Source organism: Equus quagga, chromosome 9 (assembly GCF_021613505.1).
Source record: "Equus quagga isolate Etosha38 chromosome 9, UCLA_HA_Equagga_1.0, whole genome shotgun sequence".
Lineage (NCBI taxonomy): Eukaryota > Metazoa > Chordata > Mammalia > Perissodactyla > Equidae > Equus > Equus quagga.
This window is the reverse complement of record NC_060275.1, coordinates 90,768,736-90,794,591: the sequence shown is the minus strand read 5'-3', so window position 1 is coordinate 90,794,591 and position 25,856 is coordinate 90,768,736. Positions and strand designations below refer to the sequence as shown.

The 25,856-nt window shown below is 42.1% G+C and overlaps 1 protein-coding gene across 1 annotated transcript in view; it reads left to right on the top strand.

Annotated features, from left to right (window-relative positions):
- Positions 1–25,856, top strand: part of EGFLAM (EGF like, fibronectin type III and laminin G domains) — a 173,043-nt gene that overhangs the window by 72,989 nt on the left and 74,198 nt on the right. The window contains exons 4-6 of the mRNA XM_046672151.1: positions 266–383; positions 1,637–1,772; positions 20,491–20,657. Of these exons, the coding sequence (XP_046528107.1) occupies positions 266–383; positions 1,637–1,772; positions 20,491–20,657 (421 nt within the window). The remainder of the gene's footprint in view (positions 1–265; positions 384–1,636; positions 1,773–20,490; positions 20,658–25,856) is intronic.

Genomic DNA, 25,856 nt, shown 5'->3' with positions numbered 1-25,856 from the left:
GAGTGACGTCTGATAAGGTGAATGAGGCCCATTTCTAGGGCAGAGTATAGATTCCAATGAAGGGAAATTCTCTAGTCTTGGGAAATATGTCATGGTGTTTTACGCTTTGCAAATTTTAAAACTTGGCCAGTCCTAGAGAAAACAAAATAATCTCTATCCCAAGCAATTTCACAGAGACCTCACGATGCAACCCTCATGGAAATTGTCTCGTTTGCCCCAAAAGAATTTCTGATCGTTGACACATTTCCTGTTTGGTCATTGACAGGAGGAAGTGATCGGAGATTTGAAACCGGGCACTGAATATCGAGTGAGCATAGCAGCTTACAGCCAGACTGGCAAAGGGCGGCTCAGTTCTCCTCAGCATGTTACCACTTTGCCCCAAGGTAAAATGGCTTCACCTCATTCATAACAGGAAAGTGACGGGTGCTATTCATTCATTCCTTCATTTAGTATATATCAATGATGACCTACTGTGTGCCAGGCACTATGCTAGGCTCTGGGAATTCAGTGGTGAACAGAAACAGGCATAGCCCCTGCCCTCTCAGAACTTAGTGGGGTGGGTCAACACGTTATCTAAGTAGTGTGCAGTCACAGATTGTGCTAAGTGCTACCTACAGTGCTGTAAGAACATACAAAGGAAGACCCTCTGTGGAGATCATGTAAGAATTCCCTGAGGAGATGACTTCCAAGTAGAGATGTGATGAGTAAGTGAGAACTAAGAAGGTGAGGAAGGGGACTGGGAGAAGAGATTTTATGGACAAAGGGAATCCAACAAAGTGTGGATTTTTTGTGGATCCGACAAAGTCCAACTGTGCTGGACAGTGGGGGACAAAGGTGGCTCGATCACATCATTGCTCACAAGGAGCTTATTGTGGAGGGAGAAGCAAATGGCAAGCAAGCAGTTCCAGTGCATCCGAGGTCTGTGCAATGGGCCCGCAGCACCCAGGGTTGTGCACTTCCTCTACCCCGAGGCTCAGGGAGGGTTTCAGAAAGAAACATATCTTTGGTCTGAATTTTGAAAACCGCATAGGATTTCACTAGGAAGAGAAGGCAGGAAAATGTTTCTGGCAGAAGCAATAGTATAAACAGAGGCTGGGAGATGTGAAAGTCTGAATATGAAAATAGTAACAGCAGTTACCTTGGGGTGCTAGGCTCATGAGTGACTCCTACATCTTTACACATGAGCGCATTTCCCAAATGTCCTACTATTGGCATATATTCTGAAGATCTGGGGAGAAAACACATACACAAAAGAATTGATAGTAAGTCACACTAACGCTAAGCATTTCATTTTCCTCTTGCGCAAGTATCAATTCCAACATGCAGAGATGAAAGGTTGTTAGGAGGAGGGAGTGTGATCAAAGCTTTAAAGGGTACACACCATTGTGTGTCCCAGGGTCAATGGTCTGGACATATCCCTGGATTTCCAGCCAGGGATACTGGAGCAAGAAGGGAAGGCCAGCTCTCAATGACTCAAACCCTACATGGTGAATCCAGTTGTGATTTTTTGTGTGTGTTTATTTAGTTTGGGTTTTGAGGCTGTTCTGAACAAAGAAGCACATGTGTTTTTTAATATGTGAAACCTCTCCAGCAGCCAAGACTACAGCCAACTCTAGTTGTTTGCTGTCCTGCCTAGATTCCTGCCTGCCTCCAACAACACCCCAGCAGCCGTACGTCACTGTGGTTTCTGATTCCGAGGTGGCCCTGTCTTGGAAACCTGGAGAGAGTGAAGGAAGCTCCCCTATTCAGTACTATTCTGTAGAATTCATCAGGTAAGTTCATATGTCACACTCAAAAGCCAAGGTATTGACCTCAGGTATCCCAAGCATGACAGAAGACTAGAGGGAGAGTTGTCTCCACTGCATGTGTATGTAAGAGAGGACAAAGGCGTGGAGGCCTATATTTATACTCTGTCCTTGGGCCAGCTCCTGTCCCCACACCTCTTCTGTGATGGGTCATCTGGTAAACCTGCCCGCACTCACCTTACCTCTTCCTCATTTCCCCTCCACAGTCAGAGAGGGTCCTAGGCTGTGAAAACCCCTGAGGCACCATTGCCAAAAAGCCTGCCTGCTTTTCAAGCTTGAAACTTGCCTCCCTGGCTTTGAAACATTATATTTGAAGTAAATATTTGATGGTGACTTTTCTCGAGGGAGGAGAAAAGACACCCTTTAAAAACAAGTACAATTCATTGTTTTCTTCCCATCCATACTGCCCTGGGGCAAGTTTCTCAGTTTGAGTTCAGCCTTTTCTCTTGTCTACCTCTCCAGGTCTTATTATTCAGCTTATCAGAGGGTTTAAGAGTGATTAGAAGTTCTTCTAAGAGCTTACAGATGTAAAAACATGGATTCTCAATGCTGCTATGTAATTTTAAGCAAACACACACACACACACACAAACCATGAGCAAAAGGAATTCCCAGTCTAAGGTCCTTCCTCTGAACTCGAGTTGCAATTGAATTTTGAACTGAAGAACCTGGCTGATGAAAACAACGTGAGGTTGGTGTTCTCTACGTTAAAGGGGCTGGGATGTGTCTGAGGCCCGCTGCTTCATGGATTCACAAAGAGACTAGTTCAGCACCTCATTCCTGAGGTTCTCTGAAGCTGCAACAAAGGATTCTGCCAAGATTTGATTAGGTCTGCTTCTGTTTCTTGACTTCCTAGCCCATTCCTTGGTAGTGGAAAACAGATACTTGTTTTTCCAGAGAAGTACTGAGTCCCTTTAATGCTTGAGTACAGAGCTCATTTCAGGCAGGACTTGTTGAATTGCAAGTGGCAGGAGCTTGAAAGAAGATGAGGCAGTAATATATTGGCTCCTGTGACTGCAGAGTCCAGTGGCAAATCTAAATTCAGGGAAGAATAGATCTGTGTCACATCAAGAGTCTGTCTCCATCCATCTCTTTGCTATGCTTCCCTCTTTATTGGCCTCATTGACTTTTCAAGCAGGCTCTTCCTATATGGTGACAAGATGGCCACCAGGCACTGAAGACTTGCAGTCTACTAGCTTATCTCCCCCCTGGAAAAGAGTGGCTCTTTCTCGATGGACCCATTAAAATCTTGATATTCACTCTAACTGGTCTGGCTTGGATCCCTCTCCATTCTCTGAGTCAATCACGAGGGAAGAGAATACACTAACAGGTCAGACTCTTGTCATATTCTGAGCTCTGGAACTATGGACTGGTCGGTTATTCAGACCTGAAGTACATGGATTGAGATTTCAAGAGGGTTGGTTCCTCAAAGGAAAACTGTGGTGCAGTTAATAGAAAAGGGAGGAGCAGAGGCTGGAAAAATTTAAAAAAAGGATGCCCACAGCAAAGCTTCAGACCAGTGCTCTGCATTGAGGATAATCTACAATCCTGCTGTTGAACAGATTTAGTGGTCAAAACCCAGAGTGTGCCTGGAGTAGACGATTCTAATCCTTGGTTCCAAAAGTAGTTGGACATGAAACCCGGAAAGTCCTAAAACTTCAGCTCTCTCATCTGCAAAATGTGGAGTGAAAGGTAGCATTTCTAATTTACTTGTCTCACACCAGCAAAGCACAATGTAATACTTTAAAATTTTGAAAAATGCCAGGTTTTTCATGGTAGCCTAGCAGATCATCTCTGTAACCCCCAGCAAACATGATGCTTATTGTTTAGTATTAATTTTGTGCCAACACATGATTTTTTTAAACTTGTTTGAAGTCCAGCGTATTGGTCAAAGGTAGAATTGCAGCCGGTGTGCTCAACTGAAAGGAGATGAAGGAGGTCATTGGATTTAGAACCAGGAGAACTGGAGGAGAGTTCTGCCCCCTGCACTCGGAGCAGGAGACCCTGTGCAAGTCACTTCCCCTCCTGAAGCCACAGTGCCTCTCCTAGTTTGGGGTCCCCAAATGAGAGCCTGATACAAGGGCTTGGGTGCAAGTAGCTTATTTTATTTGGTAGCAGGAATGAGAAAGTGGGGAGAGGGAGACAGAAAATGAGGACATAAAACTGTGTATCACTGAAGTCACTTGACAGGCCACAGGGGCTTCTGTAGGGGCTTGATTCCATGGAGATCTCTCTGAGGTGTCCAGAATTCCACTCAAATTTGCCTGTCAAAAAGACAGGAGCCATTACTCACTGGCTTCTGTCCTCCTCTGTAGAGTGAGAGTTTCCCCTAGGGGCACAATTTCCCACACTTCTAGGCTCTGCTGGTTTGTAGATTAAGGAGGCCAGTCCTGGGATAGAAGGAGGAGTAAAGAGCACAGCCTGTGCTTGAGGTGGGATGCTGGCCCCATGAGACGAGTCTGAGCTCACATGCAGCTGCTAAAATCAGAAGTGGAACAAGGGGAGGTGACCCAGGCCCCAGAGGCATGGACTCCAATGTCCTCATGGACAAACCTGGGCGATAACTCCTTTCAGCCTTATAGTGTGTGATTAGGAGGATCAAGTGAAATCACATACGAGAAAGAGCTTTGTAGACATTGAAAACCTACGCAAATGGAAGGTGTAAATGGGTGTTATGTACCTACATTTAATAATTATAATTCCTCTCTGACAAATGCATTTTAACAATCAGAACTGTCCCTAACATTTGAGGGACTCAGGCCCCAAATTCCTATGTATACGTATTTTTAAATTATGCACCATTCTAACAAATGGTTAAATTTCTTTTTTTCAATTTATTTGTCTTGACAAATATACCTTCACAGTGTCCAGGAGAGCTAGCTCAAAGTTAGAATTCTTGGACATCTTGGAGTTCCACATGGAAAGTAGTAAAATGGGGAAAGCCACTGCCTGGGTCCAGCTCCTGTACTAGGAATTCTTGCCTCCATGATCTCTTCGAGAATATGTAACTTTGGTCAAGTTATCTGATCTCAGAACCTGCATTTCCTCATCTGTAACATCAAGTTCATGGGACCGTCATTGCAGGGCTGTTGCTCAGTCTTCACAGAATGTTGATGCACAGTAGACATTCAATACCTGTTTCCTCTACCCCCATACCACCGTTTCCCCAACTGAGGTTCAATTGCTTAAGTTGCTTTGCAGAGGGAAAATCACTGGGTGGGGACAGAATTCAAATTGGAACTGAAGCCTCCTGACTTCCAGCTCGGTGCTCTTTTTATGAAACGCCACGTCCCCTTCACGTCTGTGATCCACCTTCAGAGGTGGAGACGTGGAGTCAGCTTCCCCCCAGATCCTTGCTGGCTGAGGAAATGGAGCCTGATCTTCGACAGCTGTTTGCTGTTGTTCGGGAAAATAAAGCTCTCACAGCTTGCTGTGGCATTTAGTGTTTGCCTGCAAAATAAATCCCCACATTCACTTGTGACTATCTCGGAGTCTATCCCATTACAGGTGAGTGCCCGAGGATATTTAGAGAGAAGCTGGCCTGGGCTCTCAATCAGAAACTGCAATTTGAGTAGAAAGACTTTGGGGGTCTTTAGTTACTCTATTTTCCCCAGCGAGCTCTGTTTAATGTTTAATATTGAATTCCTTTTGCCCCGATACCTCCTGTTACAGAAACACCTGTGACAGGTCCCTGTGTGAGCCACAAGTTTCTTGTTATATCCAAGAGGCAGGTGTTTGGCAGGCCAAGGCTAGGAAATTGTAGAAAGCTATTTATTACCAGAGGGTATCCTCAGATTTCGACGATCGTAACATAAAGTTCTTGTCTAAGTTCTGTCACTGGAAGATGAGGTTCTTATTCCTCTCTGTCTTGGTAGGCACCTGTACATCACTTACTCTTCTTATTAAACAATGATAATGTTATCAAAGGCATTTTTAGGAAATAGTCGGAAAAAACTTTTAAAGAAATATTTAACTGGCTAATAAAAGGTTAGCCTGAGAAATTACACTTACACCAGGGTATGGGGGTACTGACTGCATATTTGCTAGTTTGGGTGATACTTCAGGTGGACATGATATATTTGTGGTGCTCTCTTGAGCATCCTCATCCAGCTTCTACCTCCCTTGAAATGGAGGACACCCATGGGATGAGCGCCCTGAAGGGGTAGCCTCGGTAACGTGTCAGAAAGGTGGCTTGGTCCCCGGCTCAGCTAGGATGAACCTTTTAGATGGGAGTAATCTTCGTAATCTCCCCCAAAGTCAGCCTCGGGGTTCTTCGTTAGCTTCCTTGCTAACAGTGGATTTTTGGGTTTTAATCAGTGTGGAAAAGATCTGCAGAGGCAAATTCAATTAAGCTTGCATGCTGTAACATTTTGCAATGTTTTTAAAACTTTTACCTGCTTTTTTAATAGAGAAAAGCCATACATTCGAGGTGAAGAAGAATATTTCTTTTCTAAAGTGATACTGAAAATTTCTTTGTGGGCAGCAATGCTTAGTGTTTATTAAAATAATAACCAAGCATAAATATAGCTACCTATGTTTTGAAATATTTTGGCTATAAATATCTGAGAAACCTTCCTCCTTCTGCCTAAGAATTTCCCCAGGGTAAGTGCCTTTCTCACAAGCAAAAAATATATATTATGGTGGCAATGAAAAGCAAAGGCCTGGAAAAATATTCTTCAGCTCTGATGTACCAACTGGGGTGGCATGCTCCACATATGCTATGTATCAGGCGGGTTAAAGGTGAAAAATAGTTTTCATTTGACTTACTTATAGGTGTGATCTGACTGGTTAAAATTGCTTCAGAGCTTTGCATTGTCGATTGCTGGAAAGAGTAGATTAAAGCTTGTTTCAATGACTGTTTTCAATAAAAAGTCCTCCACTGGCTTATTTTGGGTGCATGTGAAAGTTCAAAATATTTCTAGGTATGCTCTAAGGTCACAGCTCAAGCAATGTTGATCTATAAATCTCCACCCAATCCAGCTATACTAATAAATGAGAAAGAACCATGCTTCCCTTCTTTTCCCTCTCACACCTTTCTGCCTAAATAATTCCCTGGTCCCTGGCAGATGCCTTCCACAATAAGACTTGTAATATTCATCTTCTCACAGGGGTGCTTCTAAGTTGATTGCTGTGCCTACATGTTGGCTTCACTTGAGAATCTCAAGGTCGTGCACACCTGGGTGGGTTTTTAAAATTATTTCACAAATTAATGTTTTTGTCAAAAGTCATCTGTCTTTCCATCCCATCATAAGCTCTTCTTTAATCTACAAGTAACAAGTGAACTTCTTAGTTTCCTCACAGGAAGTGACCCTGCAAAGGCTGTTACTGAAATGAAGATCCAGTCTGGGATTCAGAACGGAAGCTGAACGGATTATGGATTTTCCTTGAATAGTTTTAAGGGCTGATGTGATTTGACTCATGGCCAAGGTCACAGGCTCTGAAGGTTAAAGAAGTTTCTTATTCAGAATCGAGACTTACAGTCTGATTCTTCGTTTCATCTCTCGGGTTTAACTTTATCCAAATGTGAAATCAGAGCACCAGCTCTGCTCGGAGCTTCCTCTGATCCTGGGGACAAATTGCCTGATTCCAGTTATCGGCTCCCTTAGGTATAAAATAAGGCTAGACTGGTTGACCTCTAAAATCCAACGACTCTGATTCTCTGTTTTCATGGCAAAGGTGAGGTGGTGTAGACCGGTGGTTTAATGCATAGACTCTGAAGCTAGCTCCCTGGTCCAACTCTTGCCTCCACCACTTTTAAATCGTGTCATTTTGGGTGGAGTATTTACCCTCTCTGTGCCTCAGACAGAAAAATGAGGATAACAATCGCCTTACCTCATAGAGGTTTTGTGAACTTAAATGAGTTGTGACCATGAAATGTGCAGGACAGCACCTGGCACATGCTGAGTGCTCAGTCAATGCAAGCTATTCGTATTTGGCTTTTTGATAGGTCTTTTCTGCTTTCCTATATAGCTCTGTTCTTTCCTGGCTGGAAGTTTTTAGGTTTGCTATTCTCTGCCAGGATGGTTCTTCTACCTCTTTACCTAGCTAACTCTTATTCAGCCTTCACGACCCCTGCTTAAGTACCTCTTCCTCCAGGAATCCTTCCCTGAACCGCTGCCCCCTCCCCAGACTAGGTTAGGTACCCCTGCAACGTTTACTTGCAATATTCAGCACACTTGGAGTTAATTACTTGTTCAAGGTCTGCCTTCCTCACCAGGACATAAGGACAATGTCTTGACTTCCTCCCCTCTCTGGAATACAGCACCCAGCACGGAGTAAACATACCATGTGTCAAATAGGGGCTGGTGAACATTTGGACACGCGCAGTCATAGGAGTGAATCTAGAGAATACCAACAGCTAGCTGGAACCTTGCACAAGCTCCTTGACCTCTCTGAGCCTCCTTCCCTCAGCTGTAGAGTAGGGATAAGAATAGTGGCTACCTCAGAAGGGTTGGGAAGATGAAAAGATGTCTGCACAGTACTAAAAAGAATGGCTTATGGGAGATTTTTTTTTAATGTTAGTTCTTGTCCTTACCTTGAGCCACATGGAAATGGAAATATATTGCCACACTAGCCACAGGGTTTCAGTGAATCCTTTACCACTCTTATCAGAGGCCACAACCAACGTCCTACCTTACCAACTGCAGAAATAAAAGCTGAGAAAACCTAACATGGATCCACACACGTCTCCCTCCTCCCCAATGACCCAAGGTTCTTTATTGATTTGGTTTTCTCATCACAAAAGGAGTATTGGTATATAGTAAAGCTTCAAATAATACCTAGTGTATAAGACTAACTGGAAAGTTCCCGTTGTGATTTTATTTCACATTGAATGATAACTTGTGTTTGGAAGCTCTTCGCAATATGTAAGTGAATCGCCAGCTGTTTTCATAGCATTTTACTGGAATTTATAACAATAATTGGGCAAATAGCTGCAATATTTAACAGTACATAGCCCCATGTTGGTTTTCCTGCCCCCAAATAGAGCTTAAAGTATTGAAAGAATTGTTCTTACACAATTAATTAATTTTGAGGAGAATGGGAAAAAACAAAAAATCTCCCTTCCTTTTCAAGAAAGCGTTTAGGAAGTCGCACCATTTAAATATAAGCCTTCCTTACCACTGACAGTAGAACTAAAATAAGCAAGAATGGGCATGCTTGGATGTCAGCTGAGATTTCATATTAACAAGTGAGGCTTCATGAAAAATCCTTTTTCTGACCTTTAGTATCCAAATCGAAAATCTCAGAACCACCTTCCAGACGGGTGCCTGGTCCCAGAAATTCTGGTAGCCATCAAGTTCCTCCACTTAGGCTCCAGTGGAAGGGCCATTCTGAATGTTTTTGCAGAAGTCTGACCTACAGTTCTACAAATTGATCCGTTAGAGCTTTACTCCCTCCTGCCGTGAGATCTCCTGATGTAATCCCCGCCAGATTGATGGGAGTTGACATAAATTGAATTCTTGTGTAACAGCATTGGGAGCCATTTGTAAACTGTAAATGAACATGTGCTCTCCAGTTGCCCTGCCTGGGACAAATTGCCGGCCGAGTTTCTCATTACCCCCATTCTATCCATTTGTCATTTGGTTAGGTTGAACCAATTCATAAAGAAAGAAAGAAGGCTGAAATCTGAAGGTCAAATAATACATTTTTTGTTTAACTGACTACTTAGTGGTTTTGGATTTTCCTCTGCCATTCCTTTTAGTGTAGACAAATCCTGTATAAAATCAGTCTGTAAAGTTGACGGAGAATTGGAGGCTGTCCTGCGTGTGAGATTTCTCTCACCCCTGTCGTGTTCACCTGGATAATCTGTGGGATCATGTCTCTTCTCTTAGAGCAGGTGCTTAATCTGCAGCCTGTAGAAGCCTGAGGGGTTCAGGGATAGAATTCAGGGGGTCCCTGGATTTTGATTGGACAAAAATTGCATTCTTAGTTTTACCAATGGAAATTGAATGTTTTCTTCAAATATAAATGTAGTCAAGAAACCACAGCGGTAGGAGCAATTCCTGGGCCTTTGTCGCCATTAGAGTCACAGATACGTTCTTGGCCCATTAGAATTGTTGCGCATATCTCAGAATACCTGTTACACTTGTCACTACTTTGAAATTATTGTAGTTATTAAATCCATTGCTAGGTATTATCACTTAATGTGTTAAGAAGCACATATATTACTATATCATAATTTTCTATTGTTTTGATAATGGTTTTCAATATATCTGGTTTCCTTTGTGAACCTGTGTATTTTATCTTATGTGTTTAAAAATATTGTTCTGAGAAAGGATTCGTAGGCTTCCTCAGACCGTTGAAGTGGTACAAACAAGGTTACAGGATGTTGTCTTAGACCAGGGGTTGGCAGACTTTTTCTCACACGGTCAGATAGTAAACATTTTGTCCTGTGCCAGCTCTATGGTCTCTGTCTCAATGATTCGAATCTGCCATTTCAGCAGGAACGCAGCAATGAGTAAAATCTAAACAAATGGGCATGATTGTGTTCCAGTAAAGCTTTATTTATAAAAACTGGCAGCTGGCTGAAGTTTGCTCCCTCCTGATTTAGGGCATCATGTTACTCCTAACATCAAATTCTGAAGATATTTCAATTCAGCTCCACCACCCTTTATCGAATACCTACTATGAGCATACGTTCATCCAAACATGTACATATTGAGTTTCTTCTGTGTGCAAAGCACGTGCAATAGATTGAGAGGCGCATCAACTATTGCTCAATGGATAAGGCAGATGAGCACAGTCCGGAGTGGTGAGTGTTGCAGGCGGGGCTGGGGGTGTGGACCTAGAGGAACACAAGCTTGACATCTGACCCAGATTTGAAGGAGTCTGAGAAGGCTTCTTACAAGAGCTGTGAACAACATATCAGCAATAACCAGGTGAAGGGGAGGGAAGACACAGAATGACAAGGCTCAGGCCAGAAGAAGCTACTTGAGCAATGACTTAGAGGCAAGAAGAAAATGTTCCTGGAATTGCTTAGAACGCCTGCAGCTCTCTGTGGCATGAGATAAGGTTGGATGGGTAAGCAGGGGTTGGAACAAGAAAGGCATTGGAACAGAGCTCATATTTGCCTTGAATGGAATAGGGAGCTCTGGAAAGTATTAAGCAGGAAAGGGACCGATAGTATTTGCATTTTTGAAGGATCATGCAGACATCCCAAGGAACTCAGATGAATAAGACAATCAGCATGTTTCATGAGCTCACAGCCTAGTAGGGGAGACAGAAAAGTGAAATTACATTAGAAGGTGGTATAATCAGTGTAATAGTAGAGTCAGATTCAAGGCATGGGAGAGTCTTATTAATTCTGTTTCTGAGATGATGCTTAGAAGGAACAACATGAAGGAAAACATTTAGGAAAAGAACCTCCAAGTAACCCAAGGTCCTGCAGAAAACATTAAATTGTGGAATGACAGGTCAGATGTGGAGGGAAGGAGAACACACATATCTCTGCTTGTGCTATAATTAGGCTGTGGGTCCACTCCCTCTCAGGCCAGTAGAGTGGCCTCCACTGTCAAGGCCATTCTGAATGTTCTGCTGTATCCCCTAGAGGACTGTTTCCTGCTCCAACAAATTCCACTCTCAAAAGTACTTTCCTAGCAGGATTTAACCATTCTTAGCCCAGTTTCCTAGTTAATGTCTGTCACACGCTTGAGCTCACTCCTCACCTCAGCTCCAGCTTTTTAGAGAAGGGATTCTCCGACTGTGGGTGGTTACTCATCAGAAGGTAGTTAAGTCAATTGAGGGGGTCCTGAACAAGTTCTTCAAAAGTGAAAAAGAATAGAATAGGAAAGAATATATCAGAGGGTATCACACACAGTAAAAGTAAGGATTATTTTGTCAAGCTTAGGTTTCAGTTGTGTGTGTGTGCATATGTGTGGTGTGGAGTGGGCCACAATGTCCCAAGTATGTCTTACTGTGGAGCATTCAAAAACATTGAAAAACAATGCTCTAGAGCATGACGTATCTACATCCTATTTGGAGTTTAACAGGCTTCATTTGCCACTCTCTGGACATTTGATTAAACTATAAGTCATAGATTACTCTCCATGGCTGACAAAATCTGCTTTCTGTGTTCTTGGAATTTTAGAGTTGGAAGCTCCATCTAAGGTATTCTAGAAGAAAACTTCTAGTCCAGTGTTTTTCAAATTATAGGTCACAACACTTCAGTGGGTGGTGACATCAATTTAGTGCGTTCCTACCAGCATTTAAAAAAAAAAAGGAAGAGGAAAAGAAAGAAAATGAAGAGAAAGAAAAGAAAATAGCAAAGTGAATAACATAGTAAGGATAAGTATTTTTTCTCCAAACTTTTCTTTCAGCTTTGTTCTCATATATAATTCGTATACATGTATACATTTGCATGTGGGCATATTGGGTTACTATGCAAAAGTGTATTTCTTCCTGTGAGTTGAGGTCAGACACATTGAACGAATTCCAACCTCCTACCATGTTCAGGAAGCAGCTCGTTACATCCTTGATTGACGGCCACCCAACCTCTGCTTCAGTACAGCGTTGGTGCAGCGCTCATCCCTTCCGAGGCAGTTGGCTTCCTTGTTGACTGTTCCTAATTGCCGTCAAAGGGTTTTCCTTAAAATGTGCTCCCATCAGCTTCTCTCTAAAGAACCATTGGGCCTCCTAGTCCAATATGGAAACCACAGAAGGTGTCTTCACCATCTTCATTTGACACACAGGCCACATCTTATCTAAAGACATTGTCCTATGTTCACTCTGTGTTCTCCATCCCAAGCCAAGAACTCCGCCTCAGGTGGAGATGGGTCTAGAGCACTTTCTGCTGGGTGATTAACCTAGAAAACCACTTCTCCCCACGATCTGGGCACTGGGCCTTGTCAACAGCAGGTGGTCCAGGGAATTCATAGGGAGTTTGTGACCAATTTTTAAAGTCCTGTTTTATGCCCCCTACCTTCCCCGTAGATTTTTGCCACAACAGGTTTTCTCTGTCTTATATCTGTGCCATTGGCTTTTTAAAAATCTAATATAAGCTTTTGCATTTATCATTTGAGTTGGCTTTGCCCTTGTGTTTCTGTATATGGAGATCATTTTGAATTTTTTTTCTGTCATGTATCTTATTTCCTGAGACCTTTTCCCAGGCAACTATTTGCATTTTCTAAAATTCTTCTGGTTCTTTCAGATTTTTTTTTTCTTCTTTTTTTTTTTTTTGAGGAAGATTAGCCCTGAGCTAACATCTGCTGCCAATCCTCCTCTTTTTTGCTGAGGAAGACTGGCCCTGAGCTAACAACCATGCCCATCTTCCTCTACTTTATATGTGGGATGCCTGCCACAGCACATCTGCACTTGGGATCCGAACCAGTGAACCCCGGGCTGCTGAAGTGGAACGTGCAAACTTAACCACTGTGCCACCAGGCTGGCCCCAAGATTTTTTTTCTTATATTTATTGAGGTGTGACTGACAGATAAAAATTGTGTATGTTTAGCTTGTACAACTTGATTTTTTAAAGGTGTACAATGTGATGATTTAGTATACATATATGTTGTCAAATGATTACCAGAATAAGTTAATTAACACATCCATCACTTCACATAGGTACCAGTTTGTGTGTGTGTGGGGTGAGAACACTTAAGATCTACTCTCTTAGCAAATTTCATGTATACAATACAGTATTATTAACCATAATCACCTTGTTGTCCATTAGATCCCTAGAATTTATCTATCTTGTAGCTGAAAGTTTGTGCTGTTTTACCATCTCCCCATTCCTTCCCTCCCCTCCAGCCCCTGGCAACCAACATTTGACTCTCTTGTTCTTTTGTTCAGCTTAATTAGATTTCACATGTAAAAGTGAGATCATACAGTCTTTGTCTTTCTCTACCTGCCTGATTTCATTTAGCATATTGTCCTCCAGGTTGATCTGTGCTGTTGCAAATAGCAGGATTTCCTTCTTTTTTATGGCTGAATAATATTCCATTATATGTATACATACCATATCTTCTGTATCCATTCATTGGTCAACAGATATTTAGGTTACTTCCATATCTTGGCTATTGTGACTAGTGCTGCAGTGAACATGGGGTTGCAGATATCTCTTTGAGATAGTGATTTCATTTCCTTTGGATATATACCCAGAAGTGGGATTGCTGGATCATATGTAGTTCTAGTGTTAAGTTTTGGATGAACCTCTGCATTGTTTTCCATAATGTCTGTATCAATTTACTTTCTCACCAACAGTGTATAAGGGTTCTCTTTTTTCCACATCCTCACTAACACTTGTTATCTCTTATCTTTTTGGTGAAAGCCATCTTAACAGGTTTGAGGTGATACCTCATTGAGGTTTTGATTTTCATTTCCCTCATGATTAGTGATGTTGAGCACCTTTTCATGTACCTGTTGGCAATTTGTATGTCTTTGGAAAAATGTATACTTAAGTCCTTTGCCCAATTTTAAATTGGAGTATTTGTTTTTTGCTATTGAATTGTAAGAGTTTCTTATATATTTTGAATATTAACCTCTTATCAGATAGATGGCTTACAAATATTTTCTCCCCATCCATAAGTTGCCTTTTCATGTTGATGATGGTTTCCTTTGCTGTACAGAAGCTTTTTAGTTTGATGTAGTCCTACTTGTTTATATTTGCTTTTGTTGGCTGTGCTTTTGGTGTCAGATATGAAAAAAACCGTTGCCAAGACCAATGTCAAAAAGCTTTTCCCCTGTGTTTCTTCTAGAAGTTTTACCACTTCAGCTCTTACATTTAAGTCTAACCTATTTCAAATTAGTTTTTGTGAGTGGTAGAAGATAGGGGTCCAGTTTTATTCTTTTGCAAATGGATATCCAGTTTTCCTAACATCATTCATTGAAGAGATTATCCTTTCCTCATTGTGTATTCTTGGCACCCTTGTCAGAGATTAGTTGACTATATATATGCATGGGTTTATTTCTGGGCTCTCTGTTCTGTTCCATTGGTCTATATGACTGTTTTAATTTTTATTTATTTATTTATCTATTTAGAGGAAGATTAGCCCTGAGCTAACTACTCTTTTTGCTGAGGAAGACTGGCCTTGACCTAACATCCATGCCCATCTTCCTCTATTTTATACGTGGGACGCCTACCACAGCATGGCTTTTTGCCAAGCCGTGCCATGTCCGCACCTGGGATCCCAACCCACGAACCCTGGGCCACCAAGAATCGGAATGTGCAAACTTAACCGCTGCACCACCAGGCCAGCCCTTATATGTCTGTTTTTAATGCCAATACCATACTTCTTTTGTTTACTATAACTTTATAATATAGCCTGAAATCAGGAAGTGTGAGAACTCCTGCTTTATTTCTTTTTCAAGATTGCTGTGGCTATTTGGGGTCTTTTGTGGTTCCATTCAAATTTTAGATTGTCTTTTCTATTTCTGTGAAAAATGTCATTGGAATTTTGATAGGGATTGCATTGAATCCATAGATTGCTTTGGGTAGTATGGACATTTTAACAATATTGATTCCTTCAATCCATGAGCACAGAATATCTTTCATTTATTTGTGTCTTCTTCTGTTTCTTTCACTGGTGTCTTATAGTTTTCAATGCATAGGTCTTTCACCTCCTTGGTTAAATTTATTCCTCAGTATTTGATTGTTTTTGATGCTATTGTAAATGGGATTACTTCCTTAATTTCCTTTTTGGATAGTTTGTCCTACATACAGAAACACAAGAGATTTTTGTACATTTTTTGTATCCTGCAACTTTACTGAATTTGTTTCTTAGTTCTAGTAGTTTTGGGTAGAATCTTTACAGTTTTCTATATAATATTACATCCTTTGCAAACAGACACTTTTTAACTTTCTCTTTTCTGATTTGGATGCCTTTTATTCCTTTTTCTTGCCTAATTGCTCTGCCCAGGATTTCTAGAACTATGTTGCATATAAGTGGTGAGAGTGGGCACCCTTGTTTACCTTTGTTTCTGACCTTAGAGGAAAAGCTTTGAGCTTTTCACCACTGGGTATGATGTTAGCTGTGGGCTTGTCATATATGGCCTTTCTTATGTTGGGGTAACTTCCTTCTTTACCTCATTTGTTGTGAGTTTGTATCACGAAAGGATGCAGAATTTTATCAAATGCTTTTTCTGCATCTATTGAGATGATCTTCTGTTTTTTATTCTTTATTCTGTTAATGTGGTGTATCATGCTTATTGATTTGTGTATGTTGAACTATCTTTGCATCCCAGGGAGAAATCCCACTTGATCCTGGTATATGATCCTTTTAATGTGCTGTTAAATTCAGTTAAGTTCTTTTTCTATTTCTGTGAAAATGTCATTGGAATTTTGATAGGGCTGGCTTTGAATATGTAGATGGCTTTGGATAGCATGGACATTTTACCCACACCTATAAGCTATCACCTACAATTTCTAGTTACAGTTTTTTCAAGTTAAAAACTGAAAGTCACTTGCAAAATATCTGACTGCAGAATCCTACTAGAGTTTTCTAATTTTCTTCTCAATCTTTTACGGTTGTCTTGTTTTCACTTAGTTCAGAGGCAATTATGTTTTAGTGGTTCAGCTTTATCAAGTCTTTCAAAACATTTAACATAGCTGTCACCTTTTTTTGCTCATGTTTTACTAGTTCATATAATATTATAGTTTATTCTATTAAATGACATAATTACAATAGCAAACAAAAAAGTCATAAGTAGGTTTGGGAATAGACACAACTGATAAGCCAGCAGCTGAATTAGTGGGAACAAATGAGGATCATTGGTTAATTTGACAAGTTGGTTAAGTAAAGGTTGGTAGGGAAAGCTTTGCTTATGTGTGATATGGCAGAGAAGGGCCATATATTCATATACCTACTTATGGCTAATGTTATACCCATCTTTTATATGGATTAATTGATCATTCATGTCAGAGACACATTATTTACTCTCTTTGGATATCCCACACTATATTTTACATGTAGTTGGTGCTTCATATATTCAGATCATACACAGAGCTGATGTTTCTCTTGTCTCTCCTCCATTCAATGAGTCTGTATTCCTTTTCAGTTATCGAAATCAAAATACAGTAGAAATCTAACTTAAGTTCTTCCTGGTCCTCATAGACTTTCCCCAGGATTCCAGGTCACATTGACCCATTCAAATCTAGTTCTTGAAATAGGCTATTTTGCACTGGCTTCCTCCTTATCCTTAGATCTATTATCTCTTAATTAGATTATAAACTCCCTGAGAATGAAACTATGTTTATAGTTCCTGCAGCTTCCCAGAATATCGTTTCTGTGATGGATGCCTGGTTAATAATCATTAATCACTTGCCAGTGGAGTAGCCTCAGGCAGCCACTTACTGGGTCTGATAATACCAAGAAAAATGATTGCCCACTAAGGTTGAAATTGGCAGGAGAGGAGGCGGTCAAAATGCGACAAAACACAAGAAAAATATACTCCCCAGTGTTTCTAGGACTTTAAATAAATTATTTTCCTTCAGTGTCCTCACAAGTAGAATGAGAGACTGGACTAGATCAGTGACTCAAAGGTTTTGGGATCATGATTATCTTTGAGACTCTGATAAAAAGCTAAGGACAATTTACTTAGAAAAAGAAAAGGATGTTCACACATAAAATCTTGCATGTAATATCTTAGAGCCCTCAGACATTTAGACCAAGTGATCTCTAAGATTCCTGCTCACCAGACTGGACTTTAACATTGCCAGTGATCGTGCTTCTTCCCACCAAAATGAACCAGTGAGTCTTGATTACTTGAAACAGCTAATTGGATTTCCCATAGCCACTGCTGACTGCATTGTATCTGCCCCACTGGAACTCCCTCAGCTCTCCACCTTCTAAAGGTCTTCCACTGATCTCCCGACATGCAGGATGCCCAACCCAGCCCTGTCCCACTATTTGGAAAAGGGCTTAAAGAACCTGCTGTGCTGGTGGCTGCCCATCTTTACCTGGGCTGGCAGCACATTCTTAGTTCACTCCTCCTAATGCCTTTTCATTGTTGGGGAAATTGGCAGGCTGGTGTTGCTATGGTGATTTGACTGACAACTTTGTAGTTAAGATAAAATGATTTTCTTGAGTGGAAAAAGATAAAGCTATTGTTTGAGGAGGATCTAAGACAACGCTTTTGTCTGGCTATCTCTCTCTCAACCTCACCTTTGCACCTTTGTACCTTAAGAGACTGAACAACATTTAAATGCAAAACCCATGACAAAATCAGAGGCAAAATATTAAAGGTTTTGAACTGGTTTTCAATCCGCATGAGCTTTCCCCTCTCACTCGGTACAGTGAAATTAAATGTTAATGATTTCAATCCTTGTTCACTGAAAATATAGCTTTCTTTCCTGCGTTAAATGAACAAATACAAAATAATTTCCATTTTTGTGGGGGCCGGAAAGGAGCTGTAGTTTTTACATGAAGATTGTTGCTGATATTTGCAGGTAGCCTTGGGTAAACAATGGCACGTTCCCAGAGCAGTTACCAGTCACTTCCTCTATAAATGCCGCAAGGGAAGCTTAGCAGAGGATAATAGGAGAGTTTTATCTAAAGATCACATCTTCTCTCCCTTGACTTTTAGGTGTCCCCTGTGGCTTTCCTCTGTGAAGTGATTTTGTTCTAATTTGAGTTTGTAAATGTGTTTCCTTCCACCCCGCACTGAGGTTTTCTCTTCGATGACAAAGTTAGTTTACACAAGAAGTCCATCTTTAGGGAAAGGATATCAAAAAAAGAGAAAGGAGCCCTACTTCCTCCAGCGGGCATGCCCTGTGACCTCTGCTTCTCCAAACACGTGAATTCTTATGAGCTACGCCCATGGGCCCACGGACTACTCACCGTGAGCCCGCGGAAGTGCCTTTTACTGGGCTTGAGGGCTGAAGGCCTCCATTTGACTTTCAACAATTCCTGCTAATGAAAAACTAGGTGAGCATATATTAAAGAAATCCGTGTATCATTCAGGCATCTCCTTTCAGCAGAATGAGTCTCTATTTCCTTGCCTGATAGGTTGTTCATAATGGAGAAACATCATCTTTTTTGCGTCCTGCCTTCCTCTACATATCTGTGAGCAGAAGTGTTTAACAATAGAACAACTGAGAGGTGGTGAGGAAGCAACCTAAAAGATGGAGGAGAATAGCCCTTCAATCACTATCACCTCGATTTTTCATCCACTATCAAAGATCTTCTTAATCTAACCTTAACCCATCCACCCAAGTTGGACTCACCATTTATCAGCTGTGTGACCTTGGGCAAGTTACTTACCAGTTCTGTGCCTTAGTCTCCTCTGTAAAAAAAGAGGCAAGGGGTCTTTAATATTAGTATCTACTTCATAAAGGTAGACGTGAGAAGTAAATGAGTTTAAGTATTAGAACAATACTTGGTACTTCACAAGCACTTGATACTTGGTGGCTGTTATTAGGTATTAACTCAAAACCTCCACTCCAACTAGGCCATTCACACTGTCCCCCAGCCACCCATGATAATTCCCCAATTTCTCCTTTCAGTTCTTATTACCTAGAATGCTTTCCTTTCTCCCTCTAAGAAGTCTACATAGAGCGACACTGTCCGGTAGAAACACAGTGCAAGCCTATAGGAAATTTGAAGTTTTCTGATAGCGGCATTAAAAAGCTAATAAGAAGCAAGTGAAATTAATTTTAATAATATATATATATATTAACCTACTGAATCCAAAATATGGTCATTTCAACATGTAATCAATGAGGTCTTTTTACATTCTTTTTTTTTTTCTTTAAAATCCAGTGCACTCTTTACTCTTCTGGCACATCCCAATTCAGACTAGCCACATTTCCGGTGCTGATTAGCCACAAAGGGTAGTGCTGCTGCATTGGGGCCACAGGTAGAGAGTGAGGAGGTGGCCCAGGGCCGCCTCCTGGCTCTGTGATGTGGTCAGTCCCTTAGATCCTGGCTAACCCACACCGAGTGTTTACAATATGACGCCAGGCACTATGCTGAGGATACATATCTCATTTAATCTTTATGACAGCCCTGTCAGATAGGTACTTCTATTACCCCCATTTTACAGATGAGAAAATAGAGACTTCACCAAGTTCAAGAGCAGCTGGGAAATAGTAGAGGCGGGATTTCAGCGGCTCTGTCCGACTCTAGAGCTTGTACTCAACGCTCTCTGCGTATTGCCTCCCAATATGAGCTCGAAGTGAAGGGCTGCATTCTCCACAGGGTTCTTAGAAGGACGTGTGAAAATTCAGCAAGTTGCACAATTTTGTTCAGAGTAAGAATGGCCACGGACAGAATCTTCTTGGGTTTTCCCATGGCAATTCGTGCAATTAGTCACCCTATAAAACTTATATTTGTTTATTTTGTGAACAGATTGTGAATGGATAGAATCTGTGCTCTCTTGACCTCTGAGAACGGGGACTGTCAGGGGAAGGCTTGTTTACAAAACATCTGGAAGGCAGCGTCCTTGAAAATGAACTCCTACGTGGGGATCTTTGCACCGTAGTTAAGTCCGTGCGAGGAAAAGCAGATGATCTTTAAGCAGTGCTTAAAACTGGTCCTAAAAATAATCTACTTGCTTTTATTGGCAGGGACGTAAAGATTCTGACCTACGATTTAGAATCAAGATGACTTTTATATAGGAGATGTTAACCCATTTTTATGTTCAAATGTTCCAGAGTTCAAATGTTGTTAGTTTACACAGCCAGCGAGTTTCCTTTCCCTCTGCTCTTCCTGAACTGCTGCTTCTTGTTTGGTTTTGTTTTTTAATCAATAAAGGCCAGATTTTGACAAGAGTTGGACCTTATTCCAAGAACGGATCCAGATGGACTCCATGGTCATCAAGGGCCTCGATCCAGATACCAATTACCAGTTTGCTGTGCGGGCCGTGAATCCCCATGGCCCCAGTCCCCGCAGCCGGCCCAGCGACACCGTCCGAACCTTCCGTGAGTACCGCGGCCCTCCTGAAGGGCGGTGGCGGGGGGAGAGGGGGGGAGCTGCGTTGCTGGAGTTCGTGCATCAGGACCCCCTGACTGGGGTCTCAGTGCCCTACAGAAGGACAGCCTGGAGTGGGCTCCCCTCAGCCCTTCCCGCTGCAGTTTTCCCAGCCCTGAGGAAGTTAGAAACCCTCGACAGGGCCACAGGCCATTTCTATGTCCAGGAAGTCAACAGAAGATTTATTTTTGCATCATCCTCAGGGAGTTTGAGGTCAGTTTTCTTTCACGATCACAGAACAGACCACATACCAAGATGTTGTGCAGCCTTCCCCCCTCACCCCCGCCCACTTTTTCATCTTTGGAGAAAATGGGTTCATCTTAGAATCATAGGGGAGAAAATAAGGCTCCTGGGCTCTTTGAGGTTGGTATCTACCTGCAAATGAAGGATGCTCAGGTAAACGGTCCCTCTGATTGGCATCAGGGAGGATCAAAGAGCTCATGGGTGTGCTGACGTCTAGCTGGGGGCCTAGCTGATGGCATAAGGTCCTTTCTGTCATAGCTCCTCTCTGGGGGGCTGGGGGGAGCTTGAGCCAGCGTCTATCAAATCACCTGGGGGTTTTGTAAAAAGTCAGATTCTGATTGTGATCTGGGGTTTGAGAAGCTCCCTCATGATTCAAGAACCACACTTCAATTACTTAGACTACCTTGCCAACCCCGGCTTAGAAAATCTTTGTCTTTCGGAATTGGGGGGTACCTTTACAAAAACCTAGAGCCCTGTGTAGTGGGGAGATCTCAGAACTGAAATGTTGAGGCTTCTTTGTTTGAAGACTCTGTGACCTTTTCAGTTTTGCCAATAAATTCCTCCAGATTCCTGTGCAACCCCTGGGTCCTATTTACCCAGGAAAGGAGCTTTCAGAAAAGAAGCCTACCTAACACTGTCAGTTGGTTTTCTGTAGCCCGCACAGAGCCCTATTTTTATTTCTTAGTTGATCTGAATAAACTCCTTCCCTCTCTTCACAAACCAGCCACACAGTTGACTCCCAAGGCCACGGCTGTTTCCAGGCGGGGAGACTCACCAAGTTCCCCAAGTCCTAGGAATTTGGGCTCTTCTGAAAACAACATTTACTCCAACCTTGAATGTCAGGGCTCCTTCCTTCAAATTGAATTGTTGGGGGATATGGGGTATGGTGAAGCCACACCCCACATACACACACCAACATACAAACCCTACATACACAATAACTACGATCACCCAGCAATTGCTTCAATTCTCTTCTTTAGAATTTAAAAACTGAAACTCCCCAGGCATATGGCAAAGGATGAAGCTCCTTCTTCCTAGAAGAAATGTTGAGGATTCTAATGTATTTCAAATCAAAGGAGGGCCTCCTTCTGCTCTTGCTGGATGAGATCTATGCTATAGTCTTTAGCTAGACTTTGTGATGTATGGCCCAAAGTTGGGGTGACAGTAGCTGAGGCAGGATCTGACGGTATTTTGAAAACACTAGTTTCTTTTTTTTTTTTTTTGAGAAAGATTAGCCCTGAGCTAACATCCGCCACCAATCCTCCTCTTTTCTCTGAGGAAGACTGGCCCTGAGCTAACATCTGTGCCCATCTACCTCTACTTTATATATGAGACGCCTGCCACAGCATGGCTTGACAAGCGGTGTGTAGGTCCGCACCCAGGATCCAAACAGGTGAACCCCAGGCTGCCGAAGCAGAGTGTGTGAACTTGACTGTGCCACCGGGCAGGCCCTGAAACACTAGTTTCTCTTTTCATATTACAAACTGAGCAAGCCCTCTGTGTTGTGGGCCCACCCTACACTTCCCCAACATCAACTCCTCTGCTCCCCTTTTGTGAGCAGCCCCATGCTCACCTTTGTCCTTCTATCCCTTTGTATCTCCTTCTCCACGGAGACAGGAAAGTGGAAGAAGGATGAGCTAGAACAACTCGTGCTGGCCCTGGACAGGGGTGCGGAGACTGGAGGCAGGGGAGGGGACGTGGATTGGGGCTTCTCTTGAACTTTTTCTTTTTAGACTGAACACTGGTCTGGTCTTGGAGTTTCTGATAAGTATTTCCCCATGGTCCACGTGGAGGCCAGCTTTGCGAATTAAGTGGGATGAAGCATGCAAAGGCGCTTTACAGATACGTCATGTCTCATCACAATTGATCTCCTGTGTGAAGTAAAATTTTGTCATTTCAAAGTAATTGCATGCAGGGGAGGTGGCTGATTCAGTGAAAACTCTCAATTATGAAATATTCCTAAATAAATATAATTTAACCACTTTTACGTATATATGGTTACTCAAATCAGAGTAACAGAAATAGAATTTATTAGATGGCCTGTTTCATGAATACGTAAGAATGTGCTTTAATTGGTATTTCAATTGTGGTTTTTTCTCGTGATCACTTCTAATGTTTTAGAAAACCCTATATTCTGGCACATTCACACTTCTTATTTTGCTGGGAGTTTAGACTATTAGCTCGCTTCCAAAACCCATTTTTCCATTTATAAAATTACCTAATTACAAAATAGCACTTATCTGAATTATACTGAATTCTAAATATCAGAACTACCATTGCGAAAGCTTTCATGAGCCAGGCTCCGTGCCGAGCGCTTTACTTAGGAAATCCCATATTAATCCCCACCAAACCCTGTGCTGGAGGAATAGTATCCCTTTTTATAGATTTTTTTTTTTAATTGCATCTTTGAAAGGTTATCTACTTTGCCAAGAATAATAATTGTAAAGGCAGGATTTGAACTTGGGTTTGGCTGACTGCAAAGCTACTTCCCAGAGGAAGATTCAAATTTCAACAGGTTCTTATTCACCTAAAGCAAAATAGCACGAGAACAGCAAGGTCAGCAATTCAATAAAGTACAGGGGACAGTCGATGTAGAATCTACGGACCAAAGAAGTTCTGACAGCACAAAACAAACTAGAAAGTTCCTTTCCCTTCTAAAACTTGGAAGGTATACTGTACATACAAAAATGTGAGTGAGCCATGCATGCAGGGCTGAAACTCGACCAGTAAAGCCCTGGGAACTTACAGCCGGCAGCCCTTCTGATTGGTTAGACCCAAACTGAGCCAGTTGGTAACTATTTTGAAGGCCTCCCTGAAGGAATGTGTGAGACCAGTATTTCTACAAGTTGGGCTGCCCCATTCTCATCACTCTTGCTCCTCCCACCTCAAGGTCCTTCCTACATGGGTGTTTTCTTGGTGTGATGCCCACTGTACTCCCTGAACAGCAAACTTCAGAACAGAATGTTCACGCTGACTGCTGAGGACCAGAGCGTCCCAGGGGAACTCTGAGATCCCGCCCTGGAGACCGCCCCTCACTGGGCTCCTCTGTTGCCTCTTTTAGGCTTACATCCACCTCCTTTCATAAGGAAGGCTAACACTCCAGCCGATTAATGCCAGATCCTATTAGCAGCTTAACTGCTTAATGTGGCAGTTGGTGATCCTGGCGGCTCTTAGGTCTGTAGTTGCTGAAAGCCAGGACCCAGCGTTGCCTTAACTGCTGCTCAGCCTGAGTGAGGAGGAAGGGGGATTTTGGTGGCTTCACTGAAGTGTTGCTCAATGTCCACATCTAACCTCAGCTCCACAATGTCACAAGTAAGGTGAGGAGAAAATATTCAGATGTCTTAGTGTCCAGGTCCTCTAATGAGAAATAGAGTCATTTCAGTGACCTTGAAAAATAATGATATTATATTTACTTCCATCCCCTCACCAGAGACTCAGCACACACATCAGTGCCTCTTCTGTTCCTGAGGGAAATACAAAGAAGACAAAGATTACAATCTCTCCCTCCTTACCCTTCCTATGTATTTTTTTCCTCAAGAAAGAAATACCAACAACATTAGAATTTGCCTTATTATTCCATAGTATTATTTTGGCCCTGTGTTGGATCTTATAAGTTGGCCAATCAGAACAGGGGATTCTGTAGAGCATCACAGACATGCATACACATGTGTGTCTTCATAGGACATGCATTGGCCCATCTGGTGGTGACCTGTTAGCTGGGATCCAAGCTTAACTTGATCAAGAAGGATGGAACAAGTAATAAAGAATATGAACTACAAATAATAGAAATGGCAGAAGTCAAAAAGTATTTTCTTTCTTTCTGCCAAAGACAAATGAAATGAAATTAAAAATGACTCCCCTGTGTGACCAACTCTAGGATTCTATAAGCTTCCCTGAGAATGCAGCTGGGTTCTAGCACCCTCAACCATTTAATTTCTTGTGTTCTATCCTCATACTCCAAGGAGAGAAAGAACCAATCAGTTCATCACTGAACTGAAATGGGTGTCCTCGGGGCAGTTCCCAACAGAATGTGTTCTTTTGTTCCTAGTAAAAGTCATTCTGCACTTTCCTGCCTCAGGGCTTTTGCACCTGCTGTTTCCTCTGCCTGGAACTCTCTCTCCTCAGATCTTGCCATAACCACTCCCCTCATAACTCAGCTGTCACTTCCTCAGACAGGCTTCGCTGAACTTCACACTCACTCAGCCCCTTCTCTGCTTTATTTTCTCCACAGCCCTTCACTGCCTGAAACTCTTTCATTATCTGTATCTCCCCTCCAGGGTTCGCTCCATCCTGGAGTTGGAATGACTCGTTCGAGGGTGCATTCCCAACATGCTGTACAAAGTAGATGCTCAATAAAGATTTACTGAGTACGCAAATGACTGAATGCTACTTAACAAGACAAGAGCCTGTGACTACTTTTTAGGCTGGATGCCTTTCTACTGCTGCTGTCAGGGAAATTCAAAGAGAAGATGGGAAGAGAAAGTTGGTCTAGAAACCCACCAGGCCAAAAGTGGGTTTCCCCATTGGCAAGGTTCACAGGCAAAGTAGAACTCCCAGAATTGTGATGTGACACAAATAAGAAAAAAGTTGACTAAAAGAGGAAAGGAAAAAAAGAAGGAAGGGAGAAAGCAAACCCAGGGAGTGTAAGTTCAAGGCAGTAAGGATGGAAAGGAGGCCTTTGAGAGAGATTCCAGTGATCGATTTGCTGATTGAGTACAATATGCTAATAAGGGGGTGAGGAGGGAGAGACATTTTCTCTCTCTCTTTCAAACCAAGCCCTCATTTTACCCCTGTGTTCTTTCCTCATCATTAGAATAAGCTTTAACATTTCTATACTAAATTAGAGTACATTTTTCCCCTGGTCCTAATAAACCTAATAATAGTCTCAGATCCTCAGAAATTGCAGA